Here is a 22,440-nt window from a genome sequence, read left to right as displayed (position 1 = left end):
AAATTTAAATAAAAAATAATTAAATTAAAATTTTTAAATAATAGTAAATTTATATACTATTTTTTAATAATCAATCTAAATATAAATATTTTAAATAATCTTATTATTTATTCTTTACTCTATAAATTATATATAAAATAAAAAATTATATAAATTTATTGTTAACAATAATTCAATTAAATTAATATTTAATTAAATAATTTTTATTTTATTTCTAACATAATATATTATTAAGTTTTGATTCTCAATATAAGATATTAATTTTTATATTTTTATATACGAATTTTTTGTTTAATTTATTATTTTTATAAAATTTCAATAAATAAAATTGAGAATCAAAATATAAATTTTTATATTTTTATATATAAATTTTTTGTATAATTCATTGTTTTCTGATAAATTTCAATAAATGGAATTTAAATGTTAAAAACATCTTTTATTATAAAATTTAACTAAAGATTATTTAATTAAAAATTTTTAAAGTAATTATCATGGATACAATTTTTTTTCTTTTAAAAATTAGTTTAACTCATAATAAAATTTCAATACTGTTAAAAAAAAAATCTTATAGAATAAAATTTAAATATTAAGAGATTTCTTTAATTATTTTGAATTTAAATATAATATTAATATAATTAAAAAATTAAATTAAAATTCTTAGATAACAATAAAATTATAATTAATAAAATACGATGGAAATAATTTAGAAAGTTTCATTATTTTGCTCAATCTTATTACCCCTAACCGTATTTTGCTCTGGCTGTGTTCTAAGTGAGGTATTTTCTGATGAGAATTCAACGGCCAGATTTAACAGAGGTATCCGGTGAAAGATAAAACCGGAAATAAGAGAATTGTCAAGGCTATTTTAGCAAATCACTGTCCAAATCTTCTGCAGTATCCGTTTCTCCTTCCTCCTCCTTTGGAGATCGGTGATTTCTGTTTAGCTTCCCTTATCGGTCTCTGTCCTTGGTAAACCTTATAACTTTTTCTCTATCTGTTTTGGTTTAGAATTTGGTGAAATTTCTTTTTGTCATTTCCAGTTACGGTTGATTTTTCTTTATCTATTCTCTTTATATCTTGATAAAGTATGTTGATTCTTCCGTTTGTTTATTTACACTGTGCTTGTTAATTGTTTCCGAATATTTTGTGAATCAAATGAACTGTATAATTTTTATTTCTCAATATCTGAGTTTCGACATGTGATTTTGGAACGAATGCATTTTTTTTAAATGCTTTTTTTATGAATAATTTATTGATGCACTTGAATGTTGGGTTTTCGGTGTAATACTGGAATACGTTACTGTTTTCTCTCTTCATTTTAATAGAACATGCTTATGCTATCTATTTTTTTTTTGTTAATTAGTTACTGATATTGGTCTAATTGTCTTCATATGCTGTGGAGTTTCCATCTGACCTGAGTTATTTGTGTTGTGAAGATGCTAGTGATAGGGTAATAATACCAGTTTAAGTTTTAGAGACCTCAGTCCTGGAACTTAGGAACGATCATGATAGATACTGTCTTAGCTTCAGCAAGTTTTTGAATGATCTGTTCAATGGTTTGTGCTTTTGAGATATGTAGAACAATTTTCAGATGATAAATCAGTTTTGCAGCTTTTTACTTATTAGCAAATAGGGTTTCATTTAAGCTGGTAAGTAATTTCTCCTTGCATTTTGAGGTGATTCTGTTTTTGGTCACTTCATACTAGTAGCATGGTGACCCTATTGTTTCAATTTAAGCATTATTAAAAATTAATGGGCTTAAAGTACTACAGAATTTGTTTCAACGCTAGTAGTAAATGTAACTGATGTTTCCTTCTTTGCTAACTATCAACTTAGCACACAATTATTTGGACTTCGAAGGAATTCTCTATGCAATTTTAAGCTTGTTTCCGATATTTGCACTAGGATTGCTGTTACTGCAAACTTCCTGTTATTGAGGATTGCTTTATTTACTTGGTTGGTCAAGTGAGTTGAGGAGTCTTTCAGTGCAGGTTTGTATTTAGTCAGTCATGCTGGTTAGCATTTGCATTTTCTTACATGCAATTATCCAAGGGCATTGGAAGTAAAGTTGAAGCATCTTATTCCTCTTTGGGAATGCACGCCTAATAATTATCTACAGATATGTAAGAACTATTTCTGTTGCTTATTCTTTGTTGATGCTTTAAAACTAGCCTGACAGAGACAATTAAAACCATTCACACATTGAATGCAATTCTGGTACTTCTCAAAATAGGAAAAACTACAAGACTCCTTTAGAATTTCAACAAAATGGGAATGTCAAGCTAAATTTTAATGTGGTGGAAAGAAATGCTTGAAATTCCAATTTTTCTAGAAGTTTGACATATTCCAATTTCAAAATTACGATTTTATGATTCCAATTTCAAAATTACGATTTTATGATGCTGTGTTTTGTAAATATTTAATAGTGAGGCACTTGCATTTGTGATGCTTCTATTCTTCTAAGCTTATTGAGCTCGTGGTTTCTTCATTCACCAAGTACGTGTGGACTACCATGCTTGCTAGATTTCACTCTCTTGTATTTCATAACATGGGAGAAATGGACCATAATAGCAGGTTCCTGATGCTGAACGCCCTTGCATTTTATTCTCATGTTGATGATTTGAAGTTGGTGGGCCAAATCATTTTGTGTTCATGCTTGATTCTTGTCTGCTGCTTGTTAGCTGTGTAGCAGGCACTATATCTGGATTAGTATGTACTGTAGCAATTTGCCAAACAGTACTGAAGAAGGAATTAAAGAGAGAAAGTAGAAGAAGAAGAATTAGAGAGAAGAAAAGGAGACAGAATTGAGAGGGAATAGAGATTAATATTTCATGGGTTCATTCTGAATGCCCCTTTACAATTGAGATTCTCCCATATAAGCTGTTTGGACACATCATACAGCTAGATAACAAACTAACCAGCTGTATAACTACTTTATGAAAATATACCCAAAATACCCTCTTATTCCCACCAATTCTAATTACATTTTACCCCTCTTCTTCTTCCTATAATATGTAACAATACCCAAGAAGGTTGGAAACCTTGAAACTGGCAATGAGGAAGGTCTGGTCTTTCCAAGTAGCATCTTCAATAGGGAGATTGACCCATTTGACCAAGCCTTGGAGCACTTGTCTTCCTTGCTGCAGAATGGTCCTTTGCTGAATGAGTTTATCTGGAGCCACCACAAAATCATCATTGGACTGGTAAATCTTGCAAAGGAACAATATCATTCCCAATTTTCTTCTTAAGCAAGGAGATATGGAAGACAGGATGGATGGTTGATGTAGGTGGTAGCTGCAATTTATAGGCAACCAACTCAATTCTGGCAATGACTTGAAATGGCCCATAGTACTTGGCGGAGAGTTTTAAGGACTTCCTCATAGCTAGAGAGGTTTGTCTATAGGGTTCAAGTTTAAGAAACACCCAATCCCCCACTTCAAAGGCCCTCTCTGTTCTCTTCTTATCCGCTTGCTGCTTCATTCTTGCTTGAGCAACTTGCAAGTTTTCTTTGAGTAACTGAGTCATGGATTGTCGCTGGGAAAGGAACTCAGAAAGAGATGCTACTAGAGTTTCTTCTGTAGGAAAAAAATGCCAACGGGGCTGGAGGATGTTCATACAATGCTTCAAAAGGGGACATGCCAATGGCACTATGGTGGCTAGTATTGTACCACCATTCAGCCAAAGAAAGCCAGTTGTTCCAGTAAGAAGGAGTGTTAAAAGTCATACTCTGTAAGTACCCTTCCAAACATTAGTTGAGTATTTCAGACTAACCATCACTCTGTGAATGGTAGGCTGAACTATAACATTGAGAAGTCCCCAATAACTTAAATAACTCCTTCCAGAATAGGCTAGTGAATATTTTGTCTCTGTCAGAGACTATGGACCGTGGAATACCATGTAACTTTAGGACAGAATCTAAGAAAATCTTAGCAACCTGAGCAGCAGAGAAAGGATGAGACAAGGGAATAAAGTGGGCATATTTAGAGAATCGGCAGACTACCACCAGGATGGTATCCTTGCCCTTGGACCCTGGTAATTGCTTTATAAAATTCATAGTAATATGTTTCCAAGATTGTGAGGGTGATGGTAAAGGTTGCAAGAGCCCAGGACTTGCACAATGCTCTGATTTACATCTAGCACAGTTGTCACAGCTTTTAACCCACTCCATTACTGCCTTGAACATACCAAGCCAGTAAAAGTATCTTTTAAGTCTTGTTTATAGCTTAGTACTTGTTTAGGAGTGATTGTAATTCATGATTGGGTATATCATCTTCAGGCACTGACCGGTTCTCCTCACTTGATGGGACAGCAATGTAGAACAGAGGGAATTGAAAATCTACCCCACCCCTGTTTAGTAATAGCTCATAATTGTCACTAGGCAACAACTTGGATGTGGAAGTCAAAGCTCCATGCCCTGCAAAGTAATCAACCTTCCTTCCTTAAAGGTTACAGTGGAGTGGTGAAAATCAAATAGGATAGGATCAAATAGTTTCATCCAATTTACTCCCAATATGATATCAAAACTACCCATATCCAGCACCCTCAAATCAAATGTAAACTTGAGATGTTGAACCCACCATGTAAACCCATGACACATGTGAGTGCTGGTCATCTTTCTACTGTCAGCCACTGTTACTGCCATCTCAGGAACCTATCAAGAGTAATTTCAACTCAGTAGCTATTCTAGCATCCATGAAACTGTGGGTACTTCCACTATTTACCAATATTATGAGCTACCAATTCTTATATTGTCCCAAAATCCTCACAGTTGCTCCTCCTTCACTGCACTCTAGGGCATTTAATGACAAAGTCATTTCTTCTTGTTTTCCAATTCCTTCCTCTCCTTCTAACACCCCATGCCATTCCTCATCCACCTCCAACTCAAGTTCCTCCCTTGCATAGCTATTACAGGTTTTTGTTTGCATTGGTGACCTAAAAAATACTTCTCTCCACATCTATAACAGGGTTTGGGTTGCCTTATACCTCCTTGAAGTGAGTTAGTCCTAGTTCGGAAAGGTGTTTGGTTGACTGAGCTTGACTACTCATAGGTGTTTGGTTCTAGTTGCTGTTTGGTTGATTTTTTGGGGATTGCAGTGAGTGTTTTTGGGCTGTTTCCAATGTCTTGATTTGGTAGTTTTGGTGGATAAGGATAATTTAAAAGTGTTTGGCTGGTTTTATAGGAAGAGAAGCTTTGTGTACAAGTGTTTGGTCAAGAATAGCACTAGGTGGATTTATGGAAATAAGGAATTTTCTTAGCATAACCTAAGAGTTGCTCTTGGAATCTAGCAATCTCAAAGGCATGAGAGAGACCGGTGGGTTTTAACATTCTCACCATTGGTCTAATTTCATCCCTCAAGCCTCCAATAAACCCACAAAGAAAATAATCAAAGCCTCCAATAAACCCACAAAGAAAATTATCATTCCCTAGATGAGGCATTACTCTCTCCATTCTAATTCTAAGATCCTCAAATTTGTCTTGATATTCATCTACACTCCCTTCTTGTCTCATCTTCGTGAATTCTTCAACAATATCTTCCAACCCTTGATCCCCAAATCTCACACACAATTCTCTCTCAAAATCTTCCCAAGCATGTGTCCCTCTATCCATAACCTAATTGTGACACCAAGCATCACTCTATCAATTAAAAATAGACTCGCAATTCCCACCTTCTCTTCATTAGGGACTTTATAAACTTCAAAGTGCTTAACACATTTTCTCACCCAAACTCTGGGCTCTTTTCTATCAAAAGTAATCAATTCAATTTTGGGGAGATACTTTTGCATACCTTCACGATCCATCAGATGTCCCAATATTGCTCCTACCACATTACCTCCACTAGAACTCGATCCCTGCTTCTGGTTCAGTAACTCTCTGGGAGTGGGTAAAATCCCTTTGCCTCTGACACCCAAGGTGGCCCCTATTAAGGATAAAGCCTAGCTCTAACTACTTATCCTATCTAGCTTAGCTGTAATTTGTATAGCTGTAATTTGTATTCCATATTTTACGCATTCTTAGCTGTAACCTATCTATATAAGTGTTGTACTCTATGCTAATTATATCAATACTATTTTTCCTATATGGTATCAGAGCCATTAACAATACTCTAACGAGGTTTTTCTAGATCCAGTTGTTTCTCTTTTCCTATGGCTTCTTCATCTCTTTCTTCTGTTATTCAACTAAATGCTCCTACACACTTCCCTATCAAACTCACTCAGGAAAACTTTCCTGTTTGGCGAAAACAAGTTCAATCAACATTGATTGGGCTCGATTTGCTTGGTTTTATTGATGGATCTAAAACATCGCCATCTGAATTTCTTACTGATAAAGACAAAACTATAAACCCAGAATATTCTCTCTGGTTTCGACAAGATCACATCCTTGTTAGTGCTCTTCTTGGTAGCTGTTCTGAGGTTATTCAGCCTCTAATTTCCTCAGCGAACACAGCAAAAGAGGCATGGGATCGGCTTCACCAGAGCTTTGCTAATGTCTCACGATCTCGTATTCTTTCACTCAAGACAAAGCTTGCTCAAAATCCCAAGGGTTCGAAATCTATTGCAGTATTTATGAATGAGATGCGTGCCATTGCTGATGAATTGGCTCTCACTCAGAATCCTGTTAGTGATGAAGACTTGATTGTTCATATTATTACACAGCTTGGTGATGATTATAGCTCCATTGTTGCGGCCTTAAAGGTTAGAGAATTGGCGATCTCCTTTTCTGATTTGTTTGAAAAGCTTACTGATCATGAACGATCTTTAAAAGACAAAGATCCACCTGTTTCATCTCCTTCTATTGCTACTGTTAATTATATTGCTAGGACTGGAAATCGTTCACTGCAACAGAATGGTGGAGGTCGTTCCAATCAGTCCTCACGCAGAAATCGTGGAGGTCGTTCTTATCAATTTCAGAACAATACACGAGGTTCTTATCAATCTCCTACTGTTTGTCAGTTTTGTGAGAATGTTGGGCATGTTGCTGCTGAATGCCGTAAGCTAGCACGTTTTCTTCGGGAAAACAATATTGTGGTGCGAACAGATTCCACAAATTCCTCCATAGCTTCCAATGCTGTTCCGTCGGTGAATGCTACGACTGCTATGTCTACCACATCACCTCAACAATGGTTGTTTGATAGTGGAGCTTCTCACCATATTGTTTCTAATCCGTCTTCCTTGCAGGGTTATACGGATTATGGTGGGCCAGATGAAATTCAACTTGGTGATGGTAAACTCTTGCCTGTTACTCATACTGGTTACACTGCTCTGTCAGCTAAAAATCACTATTTGTCTCTTTCAAATGTGCTTTGTGTGCCGAATTTGCGCAAGAATTTAATTTCAATTGCTAAACTTTGCCGGACTAATCATGTTTCTGTGGAATTCTTTCCACTGTATTTTCTTGTGAAGGATCTGTGCACGGGGGTGGTTCTTCTACGGGGCGAGAACATTGATGACATTTACAGTGCAAATTTTTCTCAACGTCGTTCTAAGTTACAATTGAATACTGCTAGTGTGTCTTCTCTTTCGGCTTTGCATCATAGGCTTGGCCATCCCTCCAACAAGTTTTTTAGCTTCGCTCTTCACAATATGGGTCATGAGTCATTGTCTAAGTCTGTGTCAAATTTTCATTGTGTTTCTTGTTTAATGAATAAAAGTCATAAGTTGCCATTTGCTGTTAATTCTCTTACTAGTTCTAAGCCTTTACAACTAGTATATTCTGATGTATGGGGACCAACGAAACCATCCATTGATGGCTATATTTATTATATTACATTCATTGATCATTATACCAAATACACATGGCTATATCCAATGAAGAAAAAGTCTGATGCTCATGATCTTTTTATTCATTTTCAGAAACTTGTTGAGAATTATTTCCAAACAAAAATAATCTTTGTTTTTACAGACAATGGAGGGGAATATCAAAAATTAAAGCCTCATTTTCTTTCCTGCGGAATATCTCATTATACTTCTCCACCACACACCCCGGAACATAATGGAACAGCAGAAAGAAGACATCGTTTCATTGTTGAAACAGGTCTTTCATTATTACATTTTTCTTCTCTGCCAATTGAATTTTGGTCCTATGCTTTTCTTACGGCTGTCTATTTGATAAATCGTTTGCCTTCTTCTGCTATTTCATTTACTACACCGTATTTTAAATTGTTTGGTCGATCTCCAAATTTCACTCGTCTAAAATCTTTTGGGTGTCTCTGTTTCCCTTGGTTGCGTCCTTATGTTTCTTCTAAAATGCAGTCTCGATCTCAGCCATGCATTTTTCTTGGCTATTCTACTACTCAATCTGCTTATCGGTGTTACGATCCCATCACTAAGAAGCTATATCTTTCCCGTCATGTTCGATTCGTTGAGCATGTTTTTCCGTCCAAAGATTGCACTAATGTTCCTCAATTTTCTACATTATTTTCTGCTGCCCCCTGCACAGGTACTTCGGCTGGGTTTCAAGAGGTTTCTTCTTTTATTTCGCCACAGCCAGTGGGTTCTATTCTCCAAGAATCAGTAGACTTATCTGATACTGTTGTGGCAGCCCCGGTAGTACCTCTCAATTCTGGACAGCGACATACTTCGGTGGCTTCGCCTGAGGATGGTTCAGTAATTCCTTTACAAAGCATTTTGCCAGTCACTGATTTATTATCTTCTTCAGCAATCCAACCTGTTCCTGGTTCTGATTCTAGCAGTTCTGTTGTGCCCACTGGTGTCTCTGATCAGCGTCCTCAGCGTCAGCGGAAATTAAATTCTCGGTACTATAATGATGCTTTTATTAATATGACCACTAAATATCCTTTGCAAGAGTCTTTGGAGCCTCGAAGTGTTAAGCAAGCTCTACAGATTGGTCATTGGCGTCAAGCTATGGATTCTGAATTCCATGCCTTATTGAACAATAACACTTGGGAGTTAGTACCAAAGGCTCAACATACACCCATTGGTTGTAAGTGGGTATTTCGTATAAAGAGAAAACCAGACGGTACTATCGACAGATACAAGGCCCGCTTAGTTGCTAAAGGTTTTCTTCAATAGGCTGGTCGTGATTATTTTGAGACTTTTAGTCCAGTGACCAAACCAGTCACAATTCGTGTGGTTCTAAGTCTTGCTGTATCAAGAGGATGGCCTTTACGACAACTTGATGTTAATAATGCCTTCCTTCAAGGCACTCTTCATGAAGAAGTATACATGCAGCAGCCTCCAGGTTATATTGATTCTAATTTTCCAAATTCTATTTGTCGATTACGTAAGTCGATCTATGGTCTTAAACAGGCTCCTCGAGCCTGGTATATTGAACTTACCACATTCCTGCTTTCTCAAGGCTTTCGAAAATCGCATGCAGATGCTTCTCTTTTTATTTATCACTCCAAAGATGTTCTTGCTTATTTTCTTATATATGTTGATGACATTGTGTTAACTGGCAATACCACGCGGTTTTTGGATGAATGTGTGTCCAAGTTGGTTGCTCGGTTTTCTATTAAAGACTTGGGCTCTTTACATCATTTTTTAGGTGTTGAGGTTATTCCGACCTCTACAGGGCTGTTTCTTTCTCAACATCGGCATATTCATGATTTACTCATTAAGTTTGCTATGGCTGGTGCTAAGGAGGCTAGTACACCTTTATCTAGTGAGAAACTTGAACTATGTGATGGATCACCATCGGCAGACTCTACAGTTTATCGGCAACTAGTTGGTGCCTTGCAATATTTAGCTCTCACTCGTCCTGATGTTTCCTTTGCAGTTAATAGACTTTCGCAGTTCATGCATGCCCCAACACAGAGGCATTTCCAAGCATCGAAGCGTGTCCTGCGATACTTGAAAGGTACAATTTATTATGGATTATATCTTCGTTCGGACTCTTCACATACATTAACTGCGTTTTCCGATTCTGACTGGGGTGGTACTCTTGAGCAAGGTCGGTCCACTACTGCATATGTCTTGTATCTTGGGTCTAATGTTATCTCATGGAAATCTACCAAACAGAAGACTGTTTCTCGATCTTCAACTGAGGCCGAATACAAGGCCTTGGCCAATGCTACAGCCGAAATGATTTGGGTTCAGAATTTGTTACAAGATTTGCATTTGCCTATTACTAAATCTCCAGTTCTTCATTGTGATAATATTGGAGCAACATACTTTTGTGCCAATCCAATATATCACACCAAGATGAAACACCTTGTATTGGACTACCACTTCGTCAGGGAACGTATACACGCTGGACAGCTTCGAGTACAACACATTAGCTCAAAGGACCATTAGCTCAAAGGACCAGTATGCTGATATGTTAACAAAGTCTCTTGGACGATTACAGTTTCAGTATTTTCGATCCAAGATTGGCGTTTCCGATGGAACCTTCATCTTGCGGGGGCGTATTAAGGATAAAGCCTAGCTCTAACTACTTATCCTATCTAGCTTAGCTGTAATTTGTATAGCTGTAATTTGTATTCCATATTTTACGCATTCTTAGCTGTAACCTATCTATATAAGTGTTGTACTCTATGCTAATTATATCAATACTATTTTTCCTATAGCCCCATCAGTTACAAATTCCTCAGTGGCCTCTCCCTTTACCTTATCCGTCATTAAACCAGTGAGAATGGATCGAAATTCCTCCATAATACAATTCTTAGTCTCGACAGCATTTTGTTTCATTTCTTCCCGCAACAACTCCATGTTCCTTCAGGATTCTTCTTGCATTAATCTCACTTGTTCTTCCAATCCGTCTAATCTCACCAACTCAGTACTCACCATCACCGATCTTGGCATATTGTGAAATAGTTGGAAGAGTTTTGACAGCTACAACCCACTTGCTTTGATACCAACTGTACTATAGCAATTTGCCAAACAGTACTGAAGAAGGGATTAGAGATAGAAAGTAGAAGAAGAAGAATTAGAGAGAAGAAAAGGAGGAGACAGAATTGAGAGGCAATAGAGATTAATATTTCATGGGTTCATTCCGAATGCCCCTCTACAATTGAGATTCTCCCATATAAGCTGTTTGGACACATCGTACAGCTGGATAACAAACTAACCAGCTGTATAACTACTTTACAAAAATATACCCAAAATACCTTCTTATTTCCTACCAATTCTAATTACATTTTACCCCTCTTCTTCTTCCTATATTACGTAACATAGGGCTTCTTACTTTTTTTTTCTCACTAATAATGTACCATCTTACTGCGCTGATTATTTATTAGCTCTTTTTTTTTTTTTTAAAAAAAAAAAAGGATTATTGAGAAGTTAAAACACCACAAACTACCAAAGAGAGGATTTGAGTGGTGACCGTCAAAAAGAAAAAGGATTCGAGTGGTAGAGCACAAACATTTTCTCCAGCATTTTTGAGAAATTTTCCACAGTAAGTAATCCCTCACCTGCACAACTACAACAAGCTTTTATTAGTTTGTTCCCTGTAACGCATTGGAAAGATTCCTTGCGGAGAAGGGGCTGCAACCTTAGACTTACAGTATGAAACAATAGAATGATGAACCCTTTTCGCCTATTTTAAGATTTCAGTTGTGTGATGGTTTCTTGATATCATGCTAATGATTGAATGTGTTTTCCTTGTTTGCTATGATGTTTATAATTGCTTTCATATCTTTATTTCTTTTGTTAGTAGATAAACATTAAGCTCCACTCACACTGTTGACATTGCTTCATGAGTTAGCTTTTCATAATTCCAATTACAGAATTTATCTTCTGTTGCCCTGGTGTTGAAGTTTTTTCAATCAGAGTTGATAAAACTTGTTCTCTCCTTAATTACTTTCATGCAGGTGCTTTGCATATTGATTTTTTTTTGTCTCAAACCATTGATAAAGTGAATATTTTTGGTAAAAATGGATCTGAACCCCATTAAAGACGCATTTGCTCACATTGCAAAGAGGCAAAAGCTGTCCAGTTCTAAAGCTGAAGAAGCGATTGACCAGGTTATGCAAGAAATTGAAAAGGCATTGGAAATATTAGAGTCTAGTGACTCCAGCTCTGAATTTGTCTATAAATCTGCTATTGGTGAGCTTAAGAAAAAGCTGCAAGATATTTCTCCCATCAGTCAGCTGGAAGGCACACAGAAGGAACTGAATATGGCCCTGAGCAAGTATCCAAAGCAACTCGAGAAATCTTTCCACCCGGACATCTCCAAGACATGCAGAAATATCGGCTTTGATGTCCACACAGTCAACCAAGTAATTGGAAGGCATTTCTACCGACTTGGATTATTTAGTATTGGTGACTGCTTCATAAATGAGGCCAAGGAATCTGAATCTACTGTTACTGTGCGATCCATGTTCTCAGAAATGTATCTAATAGTAGAAGCTATGAAGGATCGAAACCTAGAGCCTGCAATAAAGTGGGCTGCTGCCAACTCTAATAAGCTTAAAGAAAATGGTTCAGACCTTCAGCTGAAACTTCATCGCTTGCAGTTTCTGGAAATACTGCAAAATGGACGTAGAGGTGAATCTCTCACATATGCCAGAACTCATTTTGCTCCTTTTGCAGCCAACCATTTTGGTGAAATTCAGAAACTCATGGCCTGCCTCCTGTGGTCTGGTAAGCTTGATCACTCCCCTTATTCCGAATTTCTGTCTCCCGCTAACTGGAACAGAGTGGCTGACGAGCTAACTAGGCAATTCTGCTATCTTCTGGGGCAGTCTTTTGAAAGCCCATTGAGTGTGACAATAGCAGCAGGGTTTCAAGGGTTACCGCCTCTTCTGAAGTTTATGAACGTAATGGCGGGCAAGAAGCTCGAATGGCAGTCAATGAAGCAGTTGCCGGTGCCCATGGAGCTTGATAAAGAATTTCAGTTCCATCCGATCTTCGTGTGTCCAGTATCTAAGGAGCAATCGTCTGATGAGAATCCCCCAATGTTGATGTCCTGTGGCCACGTACTCTGCAAACAATCTGTCAATAAGATGTCAAAGAACAGCTCCAAAACCTTCAAGTGCCCGTACTGTCCATCTGATATCGACGCAGCGCAGTGTAGGCAGCTGTATTTCTGAATCGTAGTCCATTTGTACATTGAAATGTATTGATCTCTCTCTTTAGATATATGAAAATTGTGTAGAAGCTGATGATGGTGTATTGTGTAGCCAAGGGCATGCTGAGGGTGACAAAGCTGGGCCATTGTTGTACTGTTTGGTTGATGCATTTGTGGTAAATAGACATTCTTTGCAGATTTATATTGGGAATGGAAAACTAGTTCCGGTACACATTGAAAGTTATTTGTTATTTGTAAATGGTTGTGGGACAGGATCATTTACGCATCAAATTTAGTTTAGTTTATGAGCTGCATTTGTAAGTTCAAAAAATATTAAGCCGAGTTGATTAATTTATAAGTTATGATAAATATTTGATAGTCTGCAACCAGTTTCCATCGTCATGACCCAGTTGCATTTTGTGATTATTGAATCCTAGAGCTATGTAATTCTGCCAACTGCCAACTCAGATTCATTTATAAGGTATGTATTGAGACTGCTCTTTTTCTAAGGTCCTTGAATGAAAATTTTCATCATTTCTAAACGTTGCCTTGCAATTACAGAGTGGAAGGATATCAAATTCATTATTTTACAGTTCAACTTTTGAGGAGTAAGAAAAAACCTAGCACGCAGGGATACTTTCCCTGAAAACTTATCTTGATTCATATGGCCAGAAATTAATGAATATGAGTCTTGCCTGAGGGTGTAAAAATGCATGCTACTTAGGTTCAAATCCATGTCAAAGCCAAGTGAACACAAATGGAGAAAGTAGGCAACCCAGAAAATCAACTACTTGATACGCATGGCCCATATTTGTTAAAATAAAAATATGAAAAGATTATTTAATCTCCACGTTTCAAAAAATATACTCTAAGAAATTTGAAATCCTATTAATTAAACTATTAAATATTAAAAAAATATTAAATATTCTTAATAAAAATGAATTAATTAATAAATTTTTTAAAATATAGTATTATAATACATTTTTCAAAATCAATAAATCAATTATTAATGAATCTATATATCACAAAAACCAAATAATAAATAAAGCTAACAAAAAGATTAACTAATAAATTTTTAAAATTGGATAATTTTTAAAATTAAGGACCAACTAATCAATTTTCACAAGAACTAAATAACATTTTTCCCTAAAAACAAATACAGGATTTCACTGCCCATAAAATCCAAAAGCTTCCACTGAAGCAAAACTAGCATCATCACAATGAAATCCAATAAAAGCAGCAGTTGAAAGCACAACCATAAAAGTCATCTTTGATTCATCAGTCATCAAATACACAACTCTTAGTTAACCACTATATATTAACTCCATAGTTTTTTTTTTTTTTGTTCTTTTTAATAACATTAAGGAGTTCTAAAACAATCATGCTTGAAACAAGCATAAACTAACATCAACTCGTGCAATCACAACATAAATCAGGTGTTGAATCTGGAAGAAATGTTAAAAACCTTCCTCTTCAAGCATAACCAGAGTGCCTCGCTAGGCCTTGGTCTTGAATTTCTCCATAGCTCTGGGAGCTGTGCATCAGACCAAAAAACACCAACTCTTAGAGAATATTGACAACTAGAGCAGTAATCACATCAAGCATACAACTGATATCCAAACGAAAAAGAGATGCATCCAAGTTAGACTTCGAACGCAATAGCAAATTGCTGACGACAATAGCATCTGCTGCTATTTCATGAAACATGGGACAACCTAAGGACAAGAGCTAGAAGGCTAGAGATCTTATCTCCCATTACCGTTCAAATTCTCTGTTTTGACACACAATCATGTCAGCACAAAGCCATATACACAAATACCCTCATAACATTAACCCACCGTTTGGCATCATTCATTTTATAAGAAAATATTTCAAATGAATTCTCATATAATTATGCATGGATTTATTTCCTTTGAAAATTAAAATTTTGTTGTTCCATTCCAAATAAGAATATTGATATAATTGAATTGAATTCTTTGTGAAATCTTTGATTCCAAATAAGGGGTAAAAGATTCTCTTTTCCAACAGTAAAATAATCCTATTTTCTTCTATTTGGAGGAAGGGCCCAAGGCATTGAATCCACTAATCCCACCTGGAATTAAGATTTATACTTCATGTTTTTCACTTATTCATTAGATATGAAAAAACACATACCTAAACCAATTGCATCAGAACTCTTCATGATCTTTAGTCTCTTGCATGTGTCAATAAACATCCTGCAGCAAAAGAAAAATGAAGAGCAAAAACAAGGAGATATCAAGCACATCTACCAACTTTTGATTATAAACCATAACCCATTCCCAGGAGAAACCATCTAATAAGCAACACGAATGTCATGTTCACACCAGGTAACTTTCATACATAGTTTGATATATTGCACTCATTTGAATCAGTAGTGACATGTTATTTGACCTGGAAATGCTAAAAAACAAGGCCAAAACAAACATGTCTTGAACAAAAGCACACAGAAAAGGGATCATAACGTAGCTGCCTAAAGAGCAGCCAGGCCCTAGAAGAACAGGAAATATATATAAACATATACATATACAGATTAATTTATGCATTCAATAAACCTGTTGAAAGTGCAACAACTTAAACATTGTTTTATCATGATTGCAATTTTCGCTGAAGAACTTCAAAGTTACTGAAACTGCTCAATGGAACATATTACTAAACTCAGCTATTTCCAATACCAAAACCACACTCCCTAACACTCAATTCTTAACTCAGTATACTGGCAAGAAAAAAAAATTAGTATGAATTACTAAATGCATCCTCTTTATCTTGCAGGGCAAAAAGAATTGTACAGACAGTCTGACAGTATGTAGAACAAAATAGAAGCTCTACTGATAATAATGTTGATTCAAAAAGTGGCCATATTCTATCACTCTGGAAAACGATATGAAGTTTCTGAATATTTGCACAACTTGACAACTCTTACCATAAATCCTGTTATGTGTGTACAAAAGAGAGCTTGATGATTTATATATGATGGTTTCATGACCCATCTACTTCTTTATGAAAAAACAAACTAAGTAAAAAATTTACAGATTCCAGTCAATGAAGGATTGGTTTTGAATTTTTTTTTCCTCCCTAGGGAAATCAGGGAAGATCCATAAGACTACAATGTTAAGACCAAATTTTGAACGGACAGTATGCTAACAGTGAGCATGTACATATGCTATCCCAAAACAAATTTGTTCTTTAAACTTCTACCTATTTTTGAGGGTTCCTTGTATGCACCTTGGAAAAAAGAAAAGGCAATAGAATAAGGAATAACGTCTGACTAAAACATTGGTAGGATCAGCTTGCATTATCACTTCAACTGATATCATATAACTATAAGCATAGGAAGCTAAGAGCCAGTCTCTCCGCATGCATCATATATATACAACATCTGTTTGAAGGTTCCACATGTACAAAATCATATAGCATAGAACTTTAGCATTAGCATTGAAAGTTAAATATGCTACAACTACATCGCTTCAAATTGCACTAAGAAAGAAAAGATGAAAAAAGAACCATATGTAGTCAAAACTTACTCCCATGGTACATCCCCTACAAGCATCCAGTCACCGTCCTTATCCTCGTATGTAAGCACATACTCTGATCCATTCAAAAGATCCCTCAACTTACTCTCACTCAGCCTGTCCTTCCCTGGAACTCCATGAGATCCACATTGACCTGAAATTAACATGCAAACTATAGTGACCATGTCCACGCTGGAATAGATTCTATTTACAGCATAACTTAGACAAACTGAGTCCTATAAGTCAAATTATTGAACATGTACAATATTACCATGCAGTAATAGCTTACCTATGGTAAAACAGCTGAACATCTTCTCAAGCGCACGAGAGAGTTCTTGATAAGTGGAGTAAGTTCTTAGATCTACCTTCCTCAAATAAGGAGCACCATCCATGCTGACCTTAACAAAAAGAGCACCAGGACTGGGTTTTCCATCCACTTCATCATTGTTTTTTGAGGAAGCTAATGTGTTCTTCCTAAATGACTTAATTGGAGGCCACCCAACAACCTGTGCCCTGTAAAAGACATAAAAACAAAACCACTCATCATTATCTCATCCCTTTTTTCTCCTCAAAGTGGCAGTTATTTGCACTTACTTGGCAGCAGGGGCACTGCTGCTGTTGTTTGAAGTACCAGTCTGATTCAAGTTGGTTCCACTGGCAGCACGAGACCGGTCCTGTAATGCTTTCTGTGGCACCTCTTTCATCACGTCTGATTGAGCCACAGAAGGCCTGGATGATAACAGTGCACTCATTCCAGAACTACCAGGGAATGTCCCTTGTCCCACAGATTGTGGAGAATCAGACTCTGTCCCAGCAGAGTGAAACAGCCAGTTCTTTTCTGAATGCCGAGAACCCTTAACCTCTGAGCTTTCATCCATTGTGTCAGAAAATCCTCTTTTGTTGCCTGAAACAGCATGCTTCTGTAATGATGAGCACATTTCATCCTTCAAAGGAAGCATCGGAAAAAGTGGCTTCTCATCAAGTTTACCCATACTCAGCAAGGAAACATTTGTGTCTCTTCCAGGAGATTGAGATCCAGGAAGACCAAGCCTTAACTCAGTGGCCTTCAAATTGAGATTGTTCTTATTCTCCTCCGATAAGCTTGGGACTGCAGAGCTGTCGACGGAAGAACAATCTGACAAAGCCAGATAGTTACGTTCTTTCAAACTGTAGCCATTCTGGGAGATACAACCAATGGATGAAGATGCCACTAAAGAGACATTGCTCGGCCCTTCCTCCTCAACACCCAGAAGAGGTGGAGACATCACACCTTCACAAATTACTCTTTAGGTTCTAACTGCTTAGAATGAACCAAATCAAAAGTCAAATTTGTTGCTTCATTCCCCAGATACATAATACAAAAATAAAATGCTAAGCCCACAAATAGAATCAAAAGAAAATATACTAAAAAAGGCATTCGATTATCCAAAAAACGTCAACTATCATGTTCTGCCATGATATAACACACAATACCCACAAAAAAAAAATAATCCAATCGATTATGAGACATTTTGCAGTTCGGAAAAAATGTATAGAACAGTGACCAAAAGAGAAAACAGGGACAGAGAAAGACCATAACGTCCATTTCTCTAGCTTTCACTTTCCTTTTTTTGACAAAGTTTCTTCTTTAAGACCAAAACAACATCTATGCATAATACTTCGCGTGTAGCCCTGCGTTGCTGATTCGGTTCAAATCACCGCATTCACTAGATGCTCGAGTTATGGCGAGTTACGATCACGAGCACCACCTCAGGTACCGGGGATTGATAAAGCGCACCTTCTCGTCAGGTGGGTTCGCTAATGAATACATGGGCGTGTCATAGAGACGGAGGTCAACTGCGTTCTATGCACGTTTTCTCCCTTTCAAAACTGAGTCTTAGATTTTTCTTTTCCTTTTTTGTTGTCTGTATTTTTCTGCTTCCTATAATTCTATGCATGAAATTTCAGCTTCGAATTTTTACTTCAGTTTTCCAGCAAAACCAAACAACAGATTAAGGGGAAAAAAATCTAACTCTAAAATCCTTAAATTCAAGCGATCTTCATTTAAAATAAATGAAAAAATGCAAACAAATACAAAAACCAAAAAGCATAAACCTTTCTCCCAAAACAAACATAAAATAAATTTGAGGAAAAAAGAAAAAAGAACGAAGAGACACTGAACATATATTTACCAGAGCACCAATGCAGCCACAAGATCTAGCATAGAAGAACTAAGCATCGAACAAAACCAACTTAAAAAAGCAGAAATAATTAAATGAAGAAACAAAGCAGCTCATGAAATTTCAAAAACACGTACCTGAAAAGCTAACAAATCAGAGAAAGAATCGAAGGAAGATCAGCAAATGCTTTCAAAAACTTCAATGGAGCAAATGCAAAGAATTGGGACGACGAACAAGAGAAGAGAGAAAGAATGAGAGCTCAGGGTCAGGGACCTTCCATTAAGCAGAAAGCAACAAATGCATTGGCCGAGTAATTGGAAGCTAAAAGAAAATAAGCGGCCAAAAGGGCAAAAAGGAAATTAAACCCCAAAAGTCTGTGCTATTTTCTCCAAAGTCTGTCTGTGCAGGGACATGCTCGTAGTTTACTTGCGCCGATCTTGGTGGGATAGTGGATCGGACGGGTGACATCTGTTTGGACAGGGGACATCTGATCCGTTGATCTTGTATGAAAAGGAGGAATATTTTATCCGTCGCTGTCATTTGTCCCTTTCTTTTCTTTATTTATTTATTTTTTCTTTTCCCTTTATTTGAGACAAAGTACTTGAAAGAGTTAACAGATGGTTTGTGGTTTCAGATTCCTGCTTTTTTTCTCAAGTGTGGTTTGGATGCCAAATGTCTATTTTACCCTTTTTCACTTTAAATGACTAATATTTCCTTAATTGTACTTCTTGATGGAGTGTTTTATTTATGAGTACCGGCCTTCTCATCCGATATATAGAAATATTATTATCTAATAATTTTATTTTATTACTTTGTATTTTTTAATATATTTAATATTTAAATGTATTATTTTAATAATTTTTTCATAAATTTTTTAAATATGTATATATAACTCAACACTTAAATTTTAAATATAAATTAATTTAAATAATAAAATCATTATCTATTTTAAATTTTAAATTTAATTATAAAATCGTCATTGTAAATTTAAATATATATAAAATTTAAATTTTATTAAATTTAAATTATTGATGTAGCATAAATAAATCCATGCTGCTAGTAGTCAATCTGCAAGAAGAAAAAAGCGAGGTGATGGGTGTATATGACAGTCACTCCGACACGCAAGTTAATAAACTAAAAACAATGCAAGTGTAATGTAATATTTAAACTGAAGAATAGTTATGTAAGAATGTGTATTTTAAATTTTGTGATTATTAGTTTTTATACTATAAAAAGAGAGAGTCAGTAATTCTGAAAATTCGACTAGCACTAGCTAGTAGATAAGGAATTTCACGATTATAGATGTAATGGGGTTTGTTGGATTACTTTCTCTAACGGTAACTTTTCTTAGAATCTCGCCTTGTGGTTGAGAGAAGGAGTTTTTGACGAAAAGCTGAGACCTATTGTGTCTAGATCTTTTTTTCCATCAATGGAACCAAGTATCATCTGATCCGACTCTTGCCTCGTGAATTTGTCTTCGAGTGCCAGTTTATGACTTGCTTTGGGCGATTATTGTATTATATTAGATTGCTAGTCTTCGATTATTCAGATTCGAAAGTGATAATTGTCTTCACGATCTCAGGCACATGGCCCGTCTAAATTAGCCTCCCACGCTTGTGTTGCTTTGCCTACTCCTAATTATTAATGATGACTACTTGGTTCCTCAAGCCACATTTAAAGCCTGCTAACAAAACCGCCATACAAAAACTCTTCTTTTCCTCCAAATATCACCTTTGCTCACAACTAATATCTTTGCTTCAAAAAGACTCGACCATTCCTCTTTTTCGTTCGCACTTCCTTGCTTCAAGTTAATTCATGTTTGCTTTCCCTTTTAAAATGAATAGGAATACTTTCTCCTCTTCTTCTTCTTCTTATTTTTCTTCCGGTGAAAGTTCTGCCTCAAGCTCCTCTAACAGCCCCATTTGCGCTTCGGCTCCTATCATTTTGCAGAAGGTGGTCCATAAGAGTGAAAGCATCATGAACAATGGCATCCCTTTCGTACTAACTGAGAAAGATATAGAACGCCTTCATGACAAATACCATATCTCTCGAGAAATATTTCGTGTCTTCACTCCATCTCCAAGGGTTAGCATAGATGACCAGATCCCTTTGGAGGATACCATCATGGTCCACGAGCATATGAAGTTGAGTCTTCGGTTCCCTATGGACCCAATTTTTACTGAGGTCCTTCGATTCCACATATTGTCAGTCACTTAGATGCACCCTAACAACTAGAGGATCTTGGTGGCCTTCCAGTTCTTTATTTTAATAACAATATTGAGCCAAGCATGTCCATCTTCTCTCAATTGTACTAGTTGGGCACTCAAAAAAATGAAGAGTTCTGGTTTTTTAGTGGGAAAAAAGGCCAAAGATTATTTGAATGGATACCCTCATCCCTAAGGTGATGGAAGAATAAGTTTTTCATCCTCCATCACAAGGTGTCTGGAGGTTTTGGTCCCATCCGTACTAGTTGAAATGTGTATGTAAAACTGAGAAAGGATGGGGTCCAGCTACTGAGGAGTGAGGAAGAGGCTCTGGACTTCTTTCAGACAATGGCCACATCCCAAAAAATAGATATTACTGTGGCAGTGAGGAATGCCGTTTTATCCTGGTAGAGCCACCTCCAAGCGAGCCAAGCATGGGCTCCTCACTCGACACTGGCTCAGCTTTCCCTATCTTGGAGAAAGCAACTCCTTGGCTAGCGATTAAGGTATTTTTCTTTCTAACTTCTTTTATACTTCAAAACACCTTACTTACTCACTTTTTGTTCTATGCAGATATGGTCGGATCAAAAAACGAATTCGTCGAGGTTGCCCGTGCTATCCGGAAAGGCAAAGTTGTTGCTAGAACGACCATGCCTCCACCTTAGTGTGCTCATCGCGCCGAGGAGATCATCATGCTTCCTCCTCCTCCTCCTCCTCCTCCCTCTCCAGTGATTGAAGAATCAGCTCTCACTTAGCCCTAGTCTTCTACAAGGAGTGCCTCTACAGTAGTCCCTGTCACTGTTAAGCCCACACTAGAGAATGCTAGGGTTGAGTCCTCGTGGCCTCGTAGCATCCAACACCTAGCACTAGCACTAACCCGAACAACCTCTCTTCTTGAGAAACCTCGCCTATCAGTCCTCATACCCAAGAATGCTTTGAGGCCCGGGACCTTCATTGCCTGAACGAGGTCGAGACGGATGACCTTTTTTACAACATTATGCACTCTACCATGGAGAGTATCCTCTGCGCATACATGGCCAAGAAGCGGAACAAGGTTTTGCGATGAGAATTTGAGGCCCAGGAGACGGACAAAGGTCTCCTGCAAGAGGAATGCTCAAGGATGAAGGCTCGAGTTGATGAAATGGAAGGTACCATAAAAGAGATGTTGGAGTCACTAGACAAGCTCTAGGCAAACCTAGATGAGACCAACGCTTCCAAACTTGCCCTTGAGAATCAGGCAAACAGTACCGAGGATCAAGTGGGCCATACTTCAGCACCAAGTCTAGGAGCTGCAGTCTCAGGTTAAGGAAAACGGGGCCACCTCCCACTGAATTTTTGATTTAGAGGCCAAGCTTTAGGAGACTGTGGCCCGGGAAGGGGAAATGTTGGTCGAGGGCCAAGACTCGAACAAGAAGAAGCTGGTGAAACGATTTCCTTCTAAAGATTTTATCTAGATAGACAACATCTTCATGAAGAAGGAAGCAGATTGTAACGACCCGGAAACCGGACCGCTACCGGCGCTAGGATTCAGGTCGGCTTAAGGCCGCCAGAACTCGTAGCAAGCCAAACATACATCCTGT

At 37.1% G+C, this 22,440-nt stretch overlaps 2 protein-coding genes across 5 annotated transcripts; one reads left to right on the top strand and one right to left on the bottom strand.

Annotated features, from left to right (window-relative positions):
• Positions 1-749: 749 nt before the first annotated feature.
• LOC110630222 (protein RMD5 homolog) lies at positions 750-13,199 on the top strand. 4 transcript variants are annotated; one of them, XM_021777598.2, is made up of 3 exons: positions 750-969; positions 1,992-2,123; positions 11,769-13,199. In XM_021777598.2, the coding sequence occupies exon 3, from the start codon at positions 11,832-11,834 to the stop codon at positions 12,987-12,989; it is 1,158 nt and encodes a 385-aa protein (XP_021633290.1). In that variant the 5' UTR covers positions 750-969; positions 1,992-2,123; positions 11,769-11,831; the 3' UTR covers positions 12,990-13,199. The 4 variants fall into 4 exon arrangements, with proteins under 4 accessions (XP_021633290.1, XP_021633291.1, XP_021633289.1 ...); XM_021777599.2 differs by having other exon boundaries at positions 1,987-2,123; XM_021777597.2 differs by lacking the exon at positions 1,992-2,123.
• Positions 13,200-14,210: 1,011 nt separating this feature from the next.
• Positions 14,211-18,964, bottom strand: LOC110630486 (auxin-responsive protein IAA9). Its single transcript, XM_021778003.2, has 6 exons — positions 18,794-18,964; positions 17,092-17,794; positions 16,787-17,010; positions 16,510-16,651; positions 15,122-15,183; positions 14,211-14,501 (listed from the first exon to the last, which is right to left on the bottom strand). Exons 2-6 carry the CDS (start codon positions 17,760-17,762, stop codon positions 14,464-14,466), a joined length of 1,137 nt encoding a protein of 378 aa, XP_021633695.1. The 5' UTR covers positions 17,763-17,794; positions 18,794-18,964; the 3' UTR covers positions 14,211-14,463.
• Positions 18,965-22,440: the final 3,476 nt, after the last annotated feature.

This window comes from Manihot esculenta, chromosome 13, assembly GCF_001659605.2.
Source record: "Manihot esculenta cultivar AM560-2 chromosome 13, M.esculenta_v8, whole genome shotgun sequence".
NCBI lineage: Eukaryota > Viridiplantae > Streptophyta > Magnoliopsida > Malpighiales > Euphorbiaceae > Manihot > Manihot esculenta.
Note: the sequence above shows the minus strand (reverse complement) of the source record. Positions and strands in the feature narration are given on the sequence as shown.